Genomic DNA, 19,415 nt, shown 5'->3' on the forward strand with positions numbered 1-19,415 from the left:
TGAAATGTATTGAGTGTAAATCTTACATCAATGATTTAGTGGTCTTCAAACATGCAAAAGACTCTAAGGACCATTTAATACCATAGGATTTATATTATTATCATCTCATCTATTGTTAGTGATGGTCTGAATATGCTGTTGTCATCGAGAATCAGAATCAAGGTCACAGATTTGTCTGTCAGACTGACCTGATCTTGGGATCCTCTTGACTTTGGAGGCTGTGGTTCCTTGGAGGTGTTTTTCTCCAGTGGAAGAGGAAGTCCTGAGCGTATATTAATCAGCATGGGGCTCTTCATCAACACATCTGCCTGGAGCTTCTCAGCAGACCATCTACTCTTCTACAGAGACTGTGAGTTCTACACTTTTAATGACAGTTTTCAAATGTATTTCTAAACACTTTAGCATTACATACAAGGCTGTTTAGTTTTGTTTTGTTTATACTGCTAAGTACACAGAGTTTTTTTTTTTTTTACTTCTGCCATGCCTTAGGTGATGTATTCTCAAAAGTGTAGGGATGTTCGTTTCAGAAATTTTTGGATCCGACTTGGATGCAAATTCCCTTTGTATTCATTGATTATTATAAGCATCCTAGATCTCTTCATGTAATCAAAGCATCGCTCAAAACCTTCCATTGCAGACAACAGACAAGCCAGTTTCACTTTTTAAGCTAAATTATCACTAATTCACACTTGTGCATCAGTGTCTGAATTGTGTGTCTGAATTAAACAGTGAACCTAATTAACTTAAGCAAGCACCAATTGCTGTATTTAACCGAAAAAGGCAACTTTACCCCAAATTTTTGGAATCAGTTTCTTGCTTCCAAGTTGTTGAGAATCGAGAATTGACTTGGAAGCAAGGAGTTGACTCCCAGCCCTAAAGAACTGTCTGTATGGCTGTATGTTTCCAACATTTAAATCATCTGTCATTCAGGTTAACGTCAAGACATTTTGTGCACATCATGTCACTGAAATGGGAACACCAACTCGGCCGTTTTTCCTTTGCCAACTCAAACTCACAGGAGTCTAACATACTTGATGAGTCTTCGGATGCTTGGAAGCCAAGGGGACCCCCAGATGGAGGTAAAGTCTTACTCATGTTTGCATTTATGCATGCCATTCTGCACATAAAATATTCAAATATTTTCCACAGTTTGTGAAAGTACATCTTCTTTAAAAAAAAAAAAAAAAAAAAAAAAAAAGCTGCAGGTCTGTACGTGGTGAGGTTTGACATGCGTGTGGTGGACAACAGAAAAAAACATTACACAGACAAGTACCAGAGTTCCAGTCTAATTGTGCGCAGAAATAAAGAGTTCACCATCATCATCAGTCTAAACCGGGACTTCAATGCAGAGCAGGATATGGTGCAGCTGGAGTTCATGATTGGTGAGCTTCTGCGTTTAGTAAAACTTTTTAAAACATGACAACCTACATAAAGCCTCTGTAATGAAGATGCAGTACATGATATATCTCCATAGCCTAGCACAGGTTAAATCTGCTGATTTGCTCATCACAGGCAGTTCACCTAATGCAAAAAATGGCACCTACATCAATGTGTCTATTGGAAAAATGAAACAAAACAGGCGATGGAAGTGTCGTGTGGTGGAAACAAAAGCCAATGAAGTGACAGTGGGCATAACACCTGACGCCAGCTGCATCATTGGCCGATTCCGCATCTTTATAGCAGTAATTACTGATTTGGGAAAACAGCGCACTCCGAGGAACCCCGACACTGATTTCTATGTGCTGTTCAATCCTTGGGACCCTGGTGAGTACAACTGTAACACACTGGAAACAATTTTAATATTTGTAGCATGAACTTGTCAAACAAGGTACCTTTGATAAGTCTGTAAATTTGCTCGGACACTGGACCATTATTATCTTACTACTCATGTGATGACACATGCATTTTGTGTGTGTTGTTACCCAGAGGATCAAGTGTACATGGACAACGAGGACGACAGACAGGAGTATGTGATGAATGATGTGGGGACCATCTTCAGTGGAGGTTACAAAAATGTAACCTCCAATGCATGGAACTTTGGGCAGGTTGGCAGTAATCTGGAGATGTTTCTTCACATCAGGCATAAAAAAAAATTCCTCCCACTGTGCTCATGCACATATACAGTCTAACCTAGGGGTTAATGTTGCTTCAAGTGGGCCATTTTCCTACAGAGTATAGCTCCAAAAAGCTCAAACACACCTGCCTAGAAATTTATAGGGGTGTTTCTCAATCAAAAAGCTGCATCTTAGTAAGGTTGCATACTTCGGCTGCCACACCATCGAAGCCCATCTCAACTTGAATGATCCTTGTAAGATGTATCAAGTGTATCCTTTGTGTCTTCCAATTACCCACAATCCTTTGTACACATGCCAAACCACACACACACTAACAAAGATGGAAAATTAGACTGCATTGAGCATACTGATTTTCATAATGAACCTTTATGACATTGCCACTGGGACCCACTAGATCATCTCATTCTAGTGTTCAATGCTGAGGATGACTCGAGTCTAGAAGCTGAGAAAGACTGGTCTATGAAGGACACAGCCTCACTAGGATGCAGCCATTCAATTGAGAAACATCCTAGAGTGCATTCCACTTTGCTCTTAGACATACATGCAAACTTCCCTGAGCACTTACCCTTTGGGGAATCCCTGCTACCATTTTAAGGTACTTTCCACTTCATCAAGAGGAGGGAAATTTATATGGATAGACCCCAAACACCTTGACTTTGACTGAGGGAGCGAGACTACTCATATGTGAAAGTGAAGTGACATACAGCCAAGTATGGTGACCCATACTCAGAATTCGTGCTCTGCATTTAACCCATCCAAAGTGCACACACACAGCAGTGAACACACACACACACACACACACACACACACACACACACACACACAGAGCAGTGGGCAGCCATTTATGCTGCAGCGCCCAGGGAGCAGTTGGGGGTTCGGTGAGGGCACCTCTATCGTGTTATTGCCGTGTTATTGCCGGTTATTGTTATTAACATCCTATTTGGTTTACTATAGTTTGAAAAGGGGATTCTGGATGCCTGTCTGTTGGTAATGGATAATGGGAAAGTACCGCTAATGTACCGTGGAAATGTCATTGAAGTAGTTCGGCAAGCATCAGCTCTGGTATGATTTGATAATAAGAATTAAAGTTATGGATAATTCCATGAACACGTAACCATTTTGTATTTGCTGGTATATTTTCAGCTGAACGCCCAAGACGATAAAGGTGTCATGGTTGGCAACTGGAGTGGTGACTACTCCGATGGCACAGCACCCACTGCCTGGACCGGAAGCCCTGAAATCCTGCTCAAATATGTCAATGAAGGTTGTGAGCCTGTGCGCTTTGCACAGTGCTGGGTGTTTTCCGGCGTGATGAACACTTGTGAGTATGGCCCATCTGTTTAAGACATTTTCTTCATAAAACATTATGTCAAAATTCTACATCATTATTTGCAACAACTGTTCCTGTCCCCCACCCAGTTACGCGTTGTCTCGGGATCCCTGCACGGGTCATCACCACTTTCCACTCTGCTGTTGACAACACAGGCAACCTGAAGACAGACATTGTGCTGGACGAAGATGGGAAATGGGACCGAAGCCGAATAAAAGATTCGATCTGGTGAGATTCCCTAAAGTCACCTTTATTTATATAGCGCTTTAGACAAAGTACATTGCATCAAAGCAACTGAACAACATTCATTAAGAAAACAGTGTGTCAATAATGCAAAATGCAAAACGACAAAATGTTTGATGAACTTGTGAAAAACTTGAGTGAGAGAAAGTAGTGAGAGAGAGGAGGAGAAAAGAAAACAGCGATAGGTACGAATGAAAACGCTAATGACAGGCTAACGAGTGCTTTGCGTACCTAAACAAGATTACATCCAAGAGGTCCACAATTCTGTATGGCAGAAAACTGGTGCCTTTGTTATAACAAGAAATAACAAGCTGTGTTTATTTAATGCACAGGTCTGATCATTTGAACATTTCCAATTTTTTGTCCCATCTGTTTACATTCACTTAAGACAATGACTAGTACCTGATATCTTCATTAACTTAAATCCCCTCCCAAACTAGACCAGTTCCACTGGTTATCATTTTCAGAGACTCAGTAGACCCTTGGGTTTTGAACAGCCGTAAATGAAAATAATAGTTCAAATCAGCTGGTTCTTTGACTTTAATGCATACCGGCTGTGATCATCCCCCTTATACCATTATCACTTGCCAGCATGGACATGGACAAATTTAAATTGTCAACGATGTTTGTTGTGCAAATTTTGACTGAACAGATAAAATAATGTAAGCTGTTTTATCTACTGTTCTTTAGAGTTGTTTGATTACTCAAAAAACAGTGACATTTTTATCACCTTTATCACCATTAAAATATAATGTAGCAAAGATATTTTATTTATAAAATTCATGAGACAGCATCCCAAAACAAGTTTCTTCGCTCCTGAATACTAGATAATAAAGTTTTTGTTTGAGCACATACAGGCAACATACAGTATGCTTCATAATTTGACAAAGTAAAGTTCTGTCATCACAACTCTCGGAGGGATTGGCATGGTAATGTACATGATAATGTTAATGTATTTGCCAATACATCCAAAACATGCTGCTATGAGTGTGTAAGAAATATTGCTGATGCAAATATTACATACATTAAATAACCCCATAGTATACATGAATCACCTCGTCGCAGATCTATACAGATGTGGGGAAGGTGGAAGGTTTCTGAAGCAAGCTGCACTGCTACGGCAAGCTCTAGTCATATATTTGAATGCTGAGCAGCAAGCTCATTGGTAACCAGTACAGGAGAGAACCAATCAACTGTGTCATGTAATAATGATGTCATTACATCAGATTGAGTTAGACCTATTGCAATGCACCATCAGAGTTTCATGCCAGAACTGTATTTTTTCTTTCTTGGGCAAATGCATCTCCCTCGCCTTGTGATGGCTTGAAATTCCAAAGGGAATCAGATTTACGTGTTTAGACAAACGTGTCCAATATCGTAGACATAGATGTCCAGATATTGGATATGTATCTGATTAAAGTGGCTCAGAGCTTGTGTGAAAAATCAAATCTTGTGCGGATTTTTCTTTTACACAATGCAACAATATTTGAAACAACAAAAAACAGATTTATGGATTTTGTGTGTGTGTGTGTGCCATTGTTAATGCAGACTTCGACACTGTAGCCATTTTTACTATTTAGTAAACAAAAAAACAACAACAAAAAAGATAAACTATGAAGCCAATATAATTCTATTGTGAGGTTAGTTAGTAATATGTTTAGATGCAATTCTGTATGTGACAGGAACTTCCACGTCTGGAATGAGGTATACATGAAGAGGCCTGATCTGCCTGAAAAGTTCTCTGGCTGGCAAGTGATAGACTGCACCCCTCAGGAGACCAGTGATGGTATCATGACTTCTGCCACATCATAAAAGAATGATAGCAGTGCCTTTTTGACCCAAGTTTATATATATGTTATTTTACATGTCCCATACAGGTCTTTATCGATGTGGCCCAGCGTCTGTCAATGCCATCAAAGAGGGAGAGGTCAGCTATCCATTCGATGCAAAGTTCGTCTTTGCAGAGGTAAAAGCATGTCAATGTTCTTGCTTTTACCCTGTATATTTATAATAAAATCTTAGCTAGATGCAAATAGACATGGAAAAAATATATATATTTCCTGTCTTCAGATAAACAGTGATGTGATATACTATAAGGCTGATAAGTATGGAAATCTGAAGATTATCGGAGTAGACACTGTGTATGTGGGAAAGCTCATTTTGACTCAAAAGAAGGACAGCAGTGATTATGAGGACATCACGTTTAACTATAAATACCCAGAAGGTATGTTTCATATCACTTTCACTTCATTGTTTTAGTGACCATTCAGTTATCTTTTGTATCTGGAAAATAAGGTTACCTCGTCTACCACCTAAAATAATCAAGGTAAGACAATTTAAAAATATGATTAATGATGCATTTATTCAAGATTTGTTATGTATTAATTGGAACAGGATGGAATTAATTCCTTATGTTGATGATGCCTGGAATTTCTTTTATACTGAGGTATTAAAAGTTTTAGATAAATATGCTCCATGGGCATAGGTCAAAGTGAAGGGTAGACATTTACCATGGAATACTTGTGACTTAATACTGTATATCTATTTAAGCAAAGGGACAAGGCCTGGGAAAAAATACCATTTAACAAAAGATCTGGCAGATTGGACTGAATATGAGCGATTAAGAATTGTATTTACTGTTAAAACAAGAAATGCCAAATCTGACTTCTATAAAAATTCCCTATTAAATTATTCCCTTGTAAAACTAAGAATAAATAATAATATTATAAGTGATCCAACTTCTGTGGCTAATGCCTTTAATCAGCACTTTTCTTCTGTTTGTAATTTACATCCACCTGATTTCTGTTACTCCAACTCCGTAAAAAGTAATGTAGCAAACAGTTCTTTCTCATTTACCACAATTCTTCCTACTGAGGTACAGCAGGCAATCTCCAAAATTAAATCTGGAAGTGGTGTTGGTATAGATGGTTTGGAGATAAAGTTTATTAAGATTGCCTCTCATGTTCTAGCATATCCATTATGTGATCTATGTAATTTATCTATGTCTACTTGTAAAGTTCCAGTCATGTGGAAGTGTGCTAGAGTAACACCTTTATACAAAAGTGGTGATCCTCTTGATCCTAACAATTACAGACCAATCTCAATTATTAATAATGTAGTAAAAGTATTTGAAAAAATTATATTCAAGAGATTGTTTAAATACATTAATAAGTTTTCAATTTGTTCTCCAAACCAATCAGGTTTTAGGCCCAATTACTCCACCACTACTGTTCTTACAAAATTTGTTAACAATGCTACATCTTCTTTGGACAATAATATGTCCACTGGAGCAATATTTATAGATCTTACCAAAGTGTTTGATCTGGTTGATGATTATATTCTCCTTGATAAATTCTATAACATTTGTCTCTCTGAACAGTCCATTTTATGGTTTAACTCATATCTTCACTACAGACGTCAGTGTGTAATTTTCAGTGGCGCTCTCTCTCAGTTCATGATAATGGAAAAGGGTGTTCCACAAGGTTCTTGTTTAGGCCCTCTTTTATTTTATCTATTTTCATTAATGACCTCCCACAAATGTGCTCTGACAGTCAAATGCTCTTGTATGCCGATGATACAGTTATTTACTTTTCAAAACGTGACATTAATTCAATTCAATCCTCACTGCAACTTGATTTTAATGCTACTCAAAAGTGGTTTTTGGATAATGGACTTATACTGAATAAAAGTAAGTCATATAGTATGTTATTTTCCACTAGGTCTGCCCGACATAACCAAGGTAATAGTCTAATAATTAAATTCTCAGATGGTACACTTATGGAGAATGTTGAGGAAGTTAAATATTTGGGCCTCTGGCTCGACTCCAGCCTCTCCTTCAGGCCTCATATTGACTCTATAGTAAAAAAAGTCAACTATAATTTAAGACTATTATACCGTTTAATTAATTGCTTCACACAAGATTAGATTAGATTAAGATTTGTAACACAGCTCTTATTTCCTATTATTGATTATGCTGACTTTGTCTTTATGAGTACAACAGAATCACAACTTAAATCCCTAAATGTTGTCTATAACAGTCTCTGTAGATTTGTGTTGAGATGTCCGTTTCTAACCCATCATTGTCATATGTATCAACAATTTAATCTCTTATCACCAAAGGCCAGACAACAGCTACACTGGCTTCAGTTTGTCTATAAATGTTCTTTTTTAATTATCCTCCTTATTTGAAGCAACATTTAGTCCTATATAGGTCAACCTATGGCATGAGACACCTTGATCATCTCTTTTTTTCTGTCCCAAATATATCTAAAGAAATCGGAAGACGTGCTTTTAAATTTAAAGCCCCCTCTGATTGGAACAGCTTACCTTGTTCCTTAAGGTCCATCTCTTCCTTTCCACTCTTTAAGTCAGCCCTTTAACTTGCTATCCTGTGACCAATGTAAATGTTTCCCTGATGAATGACCTGTATGTAAGAGATTATGTATGCATGTATGTTTGAGAGAATATGTGCATGTATATGTATGTGTACATGTGTATGTATGCATACATGCATGTTTTTGTGTGCATATGTGTATGTATGTGTATGTAGGTATGTATTTCTGTATATGTACTGTATGTATATGCAGGTTATGTATTTGTTTGTTTTGGTGGCTTCGTCAAATATGGTTCTCTCCTGTAATATCTTAATATCATACTATACTGTTTATGTGAATACGCTTTGGACAGACTTGGGACAGGTTGGGGTGGTTGGTTGTTAGGAAGAGCTTTATGTGCGAGTGTGTAAATGTTTGGCGCTATCTTGAGGACCCCCTATCCTCCAATAAAATGAAACATCAATCTACAGAATTAAAAAGCAATGTGAAATTAGACCAGGAGAGCTGCCTTCAATATAGCAATGTGATTCAAACGATCGGTCTCAGACCGATGGAAAATGCCAATATTTTGCCTTCAACCTTCATAACTCTAGGAAGTCTCAAGGAGAAAGAAATCATGCAGTTTGCAGAGGACCATGGTGTCCGTTCCAGGGATTACTTGACACCCCCAGAAGCAGGTGTGGACATTGAGCTCCAGGCTGACGCCATCAAAATTGGAGAAAACCTCCAGCTGACTCTGAACATTAAGAACCAGACCAGCCAAACCTGCACCGTCAGCGCTGTCATCACTGGCTGTGTGGTGTATTACACGGGCGTCACTAGCAAAACTTTTATGTTTGAGGACAAATCTGCATTCGTGGAAGCCTCGTCGAGTGAGTCCAACACAAGTGTTTCAGTAAAACTCTATAAAGCTATAGAGCTATAAAGTTCTAAGCAATTCTACAAAATTTGTAAACGGATTAGTTCATAGTGTGATCATAATATCTTTACAGCTAAATCCCTGACAATAGATGTCATGGCTTCGGAGTACATGTCCTTCCTTGTGGATAAGTCCAACCTGCTCTTCGTGGTATATGGGCAAGTTAAGGAAAGTGACACTTCCCTTTCCACGATGACAGTTGTCAGTCTTCTTCCTCCTGAACTCACAATGAAGGTAAACGCCTTTAATAACAATTGTTAAGGGAGCCCGTGGTTAGGGCTGGGTATTCATTTGAGTTCACACTTGATATCGATTTAGAAATATGTCACAAATGTACATTCTGTCATAATTTACTCACCCTCATGTTGTCCCAAACCTGTCTTTATTGATTCACTTCTATTCAAAGGACAAAAACAGTCGAAAGTAACTCACTAAAATGAACCTTAATAAAAAAAAGGTTTATCATTCATTACTATAAAAAAACAATAGCAACACTGTAAAATAAATCTGAAACATTCCATACAACTCTGGCTTCAGGGGTGCAGATTTCACAATTTCACAATTCTTTTAGTTTTAATAACAATTGGTAAAGCAGAGTTAAGTTGAATTCAGTTTCTCATGGGAAATTCCTTTTTACTTGTCGGGAAGTTGTAAGTCATTTGGTCGGAGCTTATTGGCGATGCTCCTTTTTTACAAAAAGTTGGTATGAAACAGAAGTTGTAATAGTCTTTTCTGCCCTATGGTTGTTACAAGGAGTCAGAGACGGTTGGATCCATATAAAGTAGTTTATTATAGAGTGGTCAAACAGGCAGTAATCAAACAACAGCGTCAAGTATGTCAAGGGATATCCAAAATCAGAAACAGTAACAGGCAGAGGTCAGGGCAGGCAGCAGAGAAACACAGGTGATATAAACAATGCAAGATCAGATACCGCAGGAAACAAATGCCAGGAAAACGCTCGGAAATGTCAGACGGGGCTAAACAAGACTTCACAATCATTGAGAGTCCAAACACAGTATATATAGGGGAGTAGAAATGGGGAACACCTGGTGGTGATTAGCCCTAAGCATGGGATTATGGGAAATGGAGTAGGGAATGGAAATGTACACCAAATACAAGACTCCTGAGTGGGGTGCCCTCTACTGGAGTTCATGGGCACTCCAGCTGACGATCGGGACAATTGTAGTGTATGAAATGGATTCTAAAACAAGGAAAATTGTCAGGTGGTACATGATTTTGTCCATTGGGAGTTGACTGATTGTTTTTCTCTACCAGTAAAAATGTCACCAGAGAAGAGATGTTGTTACGAGATGAAGGGGAACCTAATTATATGCATAGATCAATCATTTCTAATACATACTGCAGTATTCCATTAAAAATTAAGATTTGTCAATTTTGATTTCAAAACGACTTTTAACTGTGTTTCTACAAAATTATAAATAAAGAATGTGCATCAGTGTTTTTTTATTTTATTCTTCTTATGAAGGTGCTGTTATATATTCTTATATATCATATTTGTACAGTACTATTGTATTTTGTACATGCAACTTGCATAGTTGTGTTGTAAATGAAAAAAAAAAATGCACAAAGAGCTTTGTAAAAGAAAAGTAAATGTTTGTTGGTGCCCTACATTATAAATTATCACCAACAGATGACTGGATCTCCCCGGATTGGCAAGGAACTCGTGGTCAGTGTGGAATTCCTAAATCCCTATAATTTCACCATGAAAGATGTTCAGCTTCGTGTTGATGGACCTGGTCTGATACCGACCAAATTGAAGAAATACAGGTGACCTTTTATTTCTATCACACTGGCAGGTGAAATAAAGCAAACACACACAGATGTCTCAATAACTACTACACCATACAACAATAAACATGTCCAGACATTTACAAAGACATATATGGTATTTGTTTTTGTGCATAAACACTATCAATATACATTCAATTATTTATTTTGTGGTGACTCCAGTTAATGTTGCAGTCATGTTGCATACATAGAAAACCAAATACACCTTTGGCTTAGTTCTGAAAATATTTTGTCTCTTTTGTGTGTGTTTCCACTTGCAGCCAGATATTACCTGGTGCCTCGGTGATGTATAAAGTGTTGCTGATCCCTCAGTCTCTGGGGAAGAAGGTGCTGATGGCGTGTCTAGATTGCCCTCTACTGAGACAGGTCACCAATAAGCTGGAATTTGAAGTAGTGCAAGACCAAAATAACGAACAAAGAGTGATACTGTGATCAAGATAGAGAAAAGACAGGGAAAGAGGAATGGGAGAGAAAACACTTTTGCAGTGAAAACATGGCTTTGTTTTGCTTAGATTTTATTTTTTTATTTTATTTTTATTTTTTACCAAGAATTAAATAATTTAATATTACATCTACTTTAGATTACATCTACTGAAGTTAAAATAATAGCTCACTTAAAAAGGATGTTTTTTTCCCCCTAAACCTTTATGACTTTCATTGTTCTGTGGAACACAACCGATATTTTGAAAAGCAGAAGAGAAATTTATGCAGGTTTGGATACTATCCTTTTAAATCAGAAAGTGTGAGAACTATAATTAATAATGACATCCATTGAAATCCCTAGTGATCTGTAACATGTTTTGTTTGGGGAAATGTTTTCTCTGGTTGGAAGGAATCTTAACTAACTTACTGTATTAACTGTATTAACTGTGCTCTAATGCCATAACCTATGTTGTACTAATGCAAATCAACAATAAATGGTTATCATGAATGCTTTTCGATGAACACAATTATTGCAATTTTTATTTGGACACAAACACTCATATTTGCATATAAGATATATACAATTATTTATAAGACCTGTCATCATTTAGCATACTCACCTCATGCCATTCCAAGCCTGTTTGATTTGACATTTTTTTAATTGTGAAACAGGCACACGCACAAAAAACTTTATTTTTTTGTATGGTTTTAATGCTTAATAGTTAATAGAAATTGTAGTGGAAACCATTAGAATGTGATCTGCTACTTCCTTTTGTTGTTTTAGGATATCTCTATTGTTTCTATGTTTTCTTAAATTGAATCTGCTTATGTATGACTAAGATTGTTTTGTTATCATGCTGCAGGAGTGGGGGACTGGTTGAGCTTGTCTTTTGCTTTTTTATATTTGTGTGTGATCATGTTTTGTTTGGTTGTTAAATTTATGTTGTAAAATTATTTTTTTTGTGTTTATAGGACCCCCTTGAAAATTAGATGTTACATCTCAAAGGGCTATGATTTCAATAAATTTAATTCTATAGTTGCCTAATTTATTATTCACTCATTATTTAATGTCCCACAATCCAATTCGGAAAAAAGCAATTCAATAATTAAAATCCCAATATGAATCTATTCTATTTAGGGGATAGATTTAGATTAGACTGACCACAAAAAATACATTAATGTCAAAAAATTTCTAGGACTACTTTGTCGCAGTGTAAAATGTCACTTCCTGTTGCCAGCAGGTGGCGCCATGACTATAACTGAATATGGGCATGTAGGTCTGTTAAGGGCAGAAGTCTTATCTAACATGTGAAGTTTGGGGCAGATTGGACATTGTATGTCTGAGTTACAGCAACTTCCTTTTTCATGGCGAAACATCAAAATATGTCATGGCGCCATGGATACGCCCTTTAACGAAACCTCAAGATCTCCACAATTTAACATTGCACAGGCCTTTAGATTAGACTGACCACAAAAAATACATTAATGTCAAAAGATTTCTAGGAGTAGTTTGTCGCAGCGTAAAATATGTCACTTCCTGTTCCCAGCAGGTGGCGCTATGACTATAACTGAATATGGGCATGTAGATCTGTTAAGGGCAGAAGTCTTATCTAACATGTGAAGTTTGGGGCAGATTGGACATTGTATGTTTGAGTTACAGCAACTTCCTTTTTCATGGCGAAACATCAAAATTTGTCAGGCCACCATGGACACTCCCTTTAACGACATGCCCCGTCCCAACTATTTTGAGACCTGTAGCAGGCATTAAATTTTAAATGAGCTAATTAAGTGGATAAAAGTGTAAAATTTCTCAGTTTAAACATTTGCTACGTTATCTATGTTCTATTGTGAATAAAATATTGGCTCATGTGATTTGAAATTCCTTTAGTTTTCATTTTATTAAAATTTAAAAAACGTCCCAACTTTTCCGGAATTCGGGTTGTATGTCACTTCCTGTTGCCAATAGGTGGTGCTATGACTATAACTGAATTTGGGCATATCAATCTATTTAGGTCCAGAGTCTACACGTGCAAGTATCCTATTGATACTTAAATTCAATTTAATTGTGCATTATAGCTGTCACCTAGATGAACAATTACAGTTGTTTTTATGACTGTAAGTCATTCTCTTCAAATGCTACTGATGTTAGAAAAGTGTATAACAATATCACATGTAACTTTAGAGACGGTCCCTAAATTTGAGACTCTCAAATGTCCAATGGCAAGCCAACTTTATGCCTGTTTTTGTTTTGCTTTTTTACTTTTTTTATTTTTTTTTTCTCTGTGCCGGATTGCTGATGTCCTTTACATGGGCATAGATGTCCATCCATCAATAACGAACATTCATCCGCAAACATGAGGTGCGAGCGGTCGCGATCGCGGATGGGAGAATGGCACATGTTTTTTTTTTTGAGCAACTGGGATGGTGCCCCCTCTGGAAATTGGTGCTCTACGAAGACTGCGTACTCTGCATATAGGGAGCGGCGGTACTATCTGGAAGATATATTCCTCAAACCGTCGTACAAGAGGAGGTGATGCTAGTCCTTCAAGAATCTCTCAAAACCTATCTGTTCATAAAGCCTATATATAAAGTTTTAATATAGTATTCCACAATACGTTGTGCTATTCTAATTAAGTCATTTTTTGGGATCTTTTTACGTCTTTCAGAACCTGACACATTGTAATTCGTAGACTCCAGGAAAGTTGCAGTTCTGGAAAATGGTGGCACTGTAGACTAAATGCTCCCTGTGTAATGACCCAGAACTCGACATGGGATCCATGTGCAGGCTTTATTGCAGAAACTCGTAGTCGTACAGGCAATGGTCAGTACCAGCAATATCAGCAAGTAGGGAGAACAGAGAATCAGAGAAACACAGGTAGTAACGCTCAGAAATGACAGACACAGCAAATCAAGACTTCGCGTTGAACTGTTATGATAGGTGTCCAGCTTATATACACAGTCCTGATGAATTGCACCTGTGATGGTGATCAGAGTCCAAGGACGGGGCTTGTGGGAAATGTAGTGTAGTCAGTGTAAATGAATGGATGGATGCGTGTCAGTATTCAGGTGAGGGTGCCCTCTGCTGCCCAGCAGAGGGAATCACGGGGTTCGTCTCCGTGACACCCTGATTGTTTCACACCTAATTCTTCACTTTAATTCTTAATTCTTTTGCGGTTTATGTGTTTCTGTTCTTCTCCACCTTTTTTTTTCTGACCCTTCTGACCCAGTAAGCATTTTGCTGTCCAGTGGTCATGTCTTTACTTTGCAATTAATGTAGTGATCTAATTTTGAATATTTCTCATGAGGATCTAATAATTTTGTTTTTTTCAGTCTGAGTAAAATGTCTTTTTTTGGCTCATTTTATCAGTAAAGGAAAAAGTGCCTCATAATTCTGCACAACTGAATATAAGGAGTTTTTTTTTTCTCTTCCAGTCTTTTTTCAAATCCCATTCGTCAATATTTGTGTTATCACAAATCCCGGAAAATGCTTCCAAACAATTTGTTCGTTGTAGTTTTTAAAAAGTGATTTTTGTTAAATAAAATATCTCCTTTTGAATTGAACTTTCAGCTTTGTAACTTTGCAGAACTTTTTTATGCTGAAACAGCAACATTACAGACTAACTAAAGTTGAAAAAGTGAAAAAGCATAATAGCACTCCTTTAATAGGCATTATTAAGCAGTTCATAAATACAGCTATAAATATTTTGTTATTGAGCATATCTATAAAGTTCAATCATTGTATTTTTTCATACTTTAAGGATCAATTTATCATTTATAAATGATTGCATTATTTACAAAGCAGTTATTAAGGAGTTGTCAGTGGTTTATGAGATCATTAAGAAAGTGAAATTAAAAGATTAATTAACTATTTTAGTGTAAATATATAAATCTTATTATTTAGACACATGATAATAGTTGGTCAGTTTGCTTATAACTGCTTTATTGACATATATTCCAGCTGTAATTCATGATAAAGTCAGGTTTTTATAAAACATTTAGTAATTGCCAGCTATCTATTTTTATGAGCTCATCTAAAGTTAGGACTATTTATACATTTAAAGCATTCACAAAGGAGATTTAAAGAATCATTGATCTTCCAAACTAAAAAGTTAAACACAACACAGAGGGATAAAGAACACAGAAATATTTTTTTCAAGATGCAAAAAATTAAACTGTACAGCTGTACACTTGATAAAAAAAATTAAATATAAACTTATGCAATTATATATATATATTAGGGGTGTAACGGTTCACAAAATTCACGGTTCGGTTCGATACAATACACTGGTGTCACGGTTCGGTTCGGTACGGTTCGGTACGTTTTAGATACAGCAAAAAAGAAAAAATTGGCAGATAAATTTCCTTGATTTTAAATTTTTTTTTTTATTTATTAAAACTAACAAAGTATGTTTTTTTTTTACATTGAACAATGATGGATCTATTCTTTACCCATCTTCTATGGTGTTTTCTTAGCAGCATACTGTATAAAACAAAAACAGCTCCTTATAAAAAAAATGTCGGGTCTCGGGGCTAATCATCTGTCTTTTTGGTATGGGTGTGTGTGTGTTGGGATGGTTTGACAGCTCACCGCGTCTGCCTGTTTGTGTTTTCCCCGCCTTCCTTGTTTCCCTGTTGTTAACCTTAATTGCTCGCCACCTGTTCTCTATGTCCTTCTAATTTTTCCCCTTTATTATTCCCTGTGTTTCTCTGTCTATTGTCAGACTGTTGTTATTCGTACCTATAGCTCCGATCATCTAGCAGCTCTTTGTACTCACCCTGTCGTGTCTTGTCCTCAGGCTCCAGTGTGTTTAGCTGATTTCTCTGCCCTAGTTCTTACAAGCCTAGAGCTCCTAGTAGCATCTGCTGTTCATCCTGTCACTGCGAGTGAAACCTGTGAAACGTGACTCATCTGCTGTTCATCCTGTCACTGCGAGTGAAACCTGTGAAACGTGACTCATCTGCTGTTCATCCTGTCACTGCGAGTGAAACCTGTGAAACGTGACTCATCTTCTCTGTCTCCGCTTTGTGAATAAAGCCTTGAGTTTACCCGCATCTGAATCCAGCCTGCTTTCTCCTGACAGAACAGTCTGACCATATTATGGATTCAGCGGGATCTGATCCGCTTTGCTCGGCTCTCGCTCAACAGGCAGCATGCCACCCAGCTCAACACCACCGTGCTGGATGTGGACGTTCTCAGTGCCCGAGTCTCCGAACTCCTCACACGAGTATGTCACACGAGTCCGAGCCCCATGCCAACAACCCGCCGGTCTACGATGGCGATCCTAACGCCTGTCAAGCGTTTCTCTCCCAATGCTCGCTGGTGTTTTCTCTGCAGCCCCGGCGTTACGCAAATGAAGAGACCAAAGTGGCTTACGTCCTTACACTCCTCTCGGGCCGTGCCCGCGAATGGGGGATCGCCATATGGAGATCGCGGGCTTCCTGTTGTGCCACCTTCGCGGATTTCAGTCAAGAGATGGCCAAATTGTTTGATCACTCTGCTCAGGGGGACGAGGCGGCGGCCCAGTTATCACGACTGTCTCAGGGGAGGAGCTCCATCACTGATTATGCCATCCAGTTCCAGACTTTAGCTGCGGCATGTGGCTGGAATGAGAGCGCGCTGCGCGCTCGTTTTCTTGAAGGGTTGGATTTCGCCATTTCTGATGAACTCGCGGCCATAGAGCTCCCGCGGGAATTGGATCAACTCATTAATCTCGCGCTCCGTATTGAGGGTCGTCTCAGCCGGCGCCGCAAACAACAGCAAACACCCGTCCCGTGGCGCCACCTAGAGTCCTCTTCAGCCAGTTCAGCCAGCCGAGAGCCCTCGGAGGAGGAGCCCATGCAGTTGGGTCGTCTACGGCTTACACCATGGCAGAAGCAGGAGCGTCTGTCGTCGGGGGCGTGTCTATACTGCGGCAAGGGAGGCCACTTCGCCCTTCAGTGCCCCTTAAAGGGCCAGGGTCCACCAGTGAGGCGGAGAGTCCTGGTGGGCACAGTTCTCAGCTCAAGCTCTCCTGCAACACGCACTCAGCTGCCGTTCCAACTCTCCTTCCAGAGTCATTCACACACTGGACTCGCCCTTCTGGACTCAGGGGCTGGGGGGGAACTTCCTTGATGCTGCCTCTGCTCAACATTGGAGAATACCGCTTCTTCCTTTGGTTAGTCCCGTATCAGCATGGTCATTAGCTGGCCGTCCCCTTACCACAATCACCCACGTCACTCCCAAGATAGATCTTCAGATTGCTGGCAGCCATCATGAGCAGATTGAACTTTTTATTATTGATTCCCCTAAGGCTCCTTTAGTTCTGGGACACCCATGGTTGCACAAGCACAATCCCCACATTGATTGGGTCGGTAATTCTGTTTTAGCCTGGAGTCAGTCTTGTCACGTGTCATGTTTGGGTGCTGTTTTTCGTCCTGTCTCTGTGTCTTGTGTTCCTCAGGAGGATCCCTCTGACCTGACTGGTGTTCCGGCGGAGTACCGTGATCTTCGGGCGGTCTTCAGTAAGGCCCGGGCCACCTCGCTACCTCCGCATCGCCCCTACGACTGTGCCATTGATCTCCTCCCGGGCTCTTCTCCGCCTAAGGGTCGTTTATATTCCCTTTCAGGTCCTGAAAGAGAGGCCATGGACAAGTACATACGTGAGTCACTTCAGGCTGGGCTCATCCGCCATTCCTCCTCTCCCGCTGGTGCAGGGTTTTTCTTTGTTCAGAAGAAGGACGGCTCCCTGCGCCCCTGTATTGATTACAGAGGTTTGAATGACATTACTATCAAGAACAGGTACCCCCTACCTTTAATGTCTTCTGATTTTGAATTATTGCAGGGAGCTCGGGTCTTCACCAAGTTAGACCTGCGCAACGCCTACCACTTGGTGCGCATTCGGGAGGGGGATGAGTGGAAGACGGCATTTAACACCCCTTCGGGACACTACGAGTACTTGGTTCTTCCGTTTGGTCTTACCAATGCTCCAGCCGTTTTCCAGGGACTCGTCAACAGCGTGTTGGGTGACACGATTAATCAATTTGTCTTTGTGTATTTGGATGATATTTTAATTTTCTCCTCTTCTCTCCAATTACACACCCAGCATGTTAGACGGGTTCTCCAGCGGTTACTAGAGAACCAGTTGTTTGTCAAGGCGGAGAAGTGTGAATACCACGCTGAGTCAGTTACGTTCCTTGGCCACATTATTTCTACGGAGGGGATCAAGCCTGATCCCGCTAAGATTGAAGCTGTTGCCCAGTGGCCGGTCCCTGACTCCCGGAAGGCTCTGCAGCGTTTCCTGGGTTTTGCCAACTTCTACCGGCGATACATCCGGAATTTTGGTCAGATCGCTGCACCGCTGACAGCCTTAACCTCCACTAAGGTGTCCTTCAGGTGGAACCGGGAAGCGCAGGTAGCCTTTGAAATTTTAAAGTCCCGTTTTGTCTCTGCACCTGTTCTGATGGTTCCAGATCCGGAGGCCCAGTTCATTGTCGAGGTTGATGCTTCGGACATTGGGGTTGGCGCAGTTCTATCTCAGCGTTCCCTCCATGATGGGAAGGTTCATCCTTGTGCATTCTTCTCTCGTCGTCTCAGCCCTGCAGAACGTAACTATGACATCGGCAACAGAGAGCTGCTGGCGGTACGATTGGCCTTGGGTGAGTGGCGTCATTGGTTGGAGGGGTCAGCGCAGCCCTTCTTGGTCTGGACGGATCACAAGAACCTAGAATACATCCGTTCGGCCAAGAGGCTGAGCTCGCATCTGGCCTGCTGGGCGCTCTTCTTTGCCAGATTCAACTTCACCCTCTCGTACCGGCCGGGATCTAAGAACACCAAGCCCAATGCCCTCTCTTGCCTGTTCGGTGCTCCGGGGGGGGGGAGTTTGCGGCCGAGGCCATCCTTCCGGAGGGGGTGGTGGTCGGGGCTCTTTCGTGGGGTATCGAGCAGCGAGTTGAGGAGGCCGGTCGAGGGGTGCAGGTGCCGGGAGAGTGTCCGGCGGGCAGGTTGCCGGTGCCGGCTGCGCTGCGCTCTGAGGTCCTTGAGTGGGGTCACTCATCCAGGTTAGTCTGCCATCCAGGTATTCGGAGAACGTTGTCTGCCATCCGACAGCGTTTTTGGTGGCCTACTATGGCCGCAGATATTAGACAGTTTGTGTTGGCCTGCCCCACATGTGCCCAGAGTAAGCCTGTCAATCGCCCTCCTGATGGTCTACTGCATCCTCTCCCTATCCCTTCCCGTCCTTGGTCACACATTGCCCTTGATTTTGTCTCTGGGCTTCCTCTGTCAAAGGGAAACACTGTAGTTC

The 19,415-nt window shown here is 40.1% G+C and overlaps 1 protein-coding gene across 1 annotated transcript; it reads left to right on the top strand.

Moving 5' to 3' along the window:
- Positions 1–234: 234 nt before the first annotated feature.
- Positions 235–11,206, top strand: LOC132123949 (coagulation factor XIII A chain-like). Its single transcript, XM_059534640.1, has 15 exons — positions 235–349; positions 931–1,079; positions 1,200–1,382; positions 1,513–1,764; positions 1,927–2,045; positions 3,030–3,137; positions 3,219–3,396; positions 3,495–3,633; positions 5,331–5,434; positions 5,526–5,614; positions 5,719–5,872; positions 8,576–8,854; positions 8,975–9,135; positions 10,553–10,689; positions 10,971–11,206. The coding sequence occupies exons 2-15, from the start codon at positions 959–961 to the stop codon at positions 11,140–11,142; spliced, it is 2,196 nt and encodes a 731-aa protein (XP_059390623.1). The 5' UTR covers positions 235–349; positions 931–958; the 3' UTR covers positions 11,143–11,206.
- The last annotated feature ends 8,209 nt before the right edge of the window (positions 11,207–19,415 follow it).

The sequence above is a fragment of the Carassius carassius genome, chromosome 42 (assembly GCF_963082965.1).
Source record: "Carassius carassius chromosome 42, fCarCar2.1, whole genome shotgun sequence".
Lineage (NCBI taxonomy): Eukaryota > Metazoa > Chordata > Actinopteri > Cypriniformes > Cyprinidae > Carassius > Carassius carassius.

Coding starts and splice junctions, on each gene's coding strand:
- LOC132123949 (XM_059534640.1), top strand. CDS start 959: ATGTCACTGAAATGGGAACACCAACTCGGCCGTTTTTCCTTTGCCAAC. Junction 1,080..1,199: donor AAGGGGACCCCCAGATGGAG/GTAAAGTCTTAC, acceptor AAAAAAAAAAAG/CTGCAGGTCTGTACGTGGTG. Junction 8,855..8,974: donor ATTCGTGGAAGCCTCGTCGA/GTGAGTCCAACA, acceptor ATATCTTTACAG/CTAAATCCCTGACAATAGAT.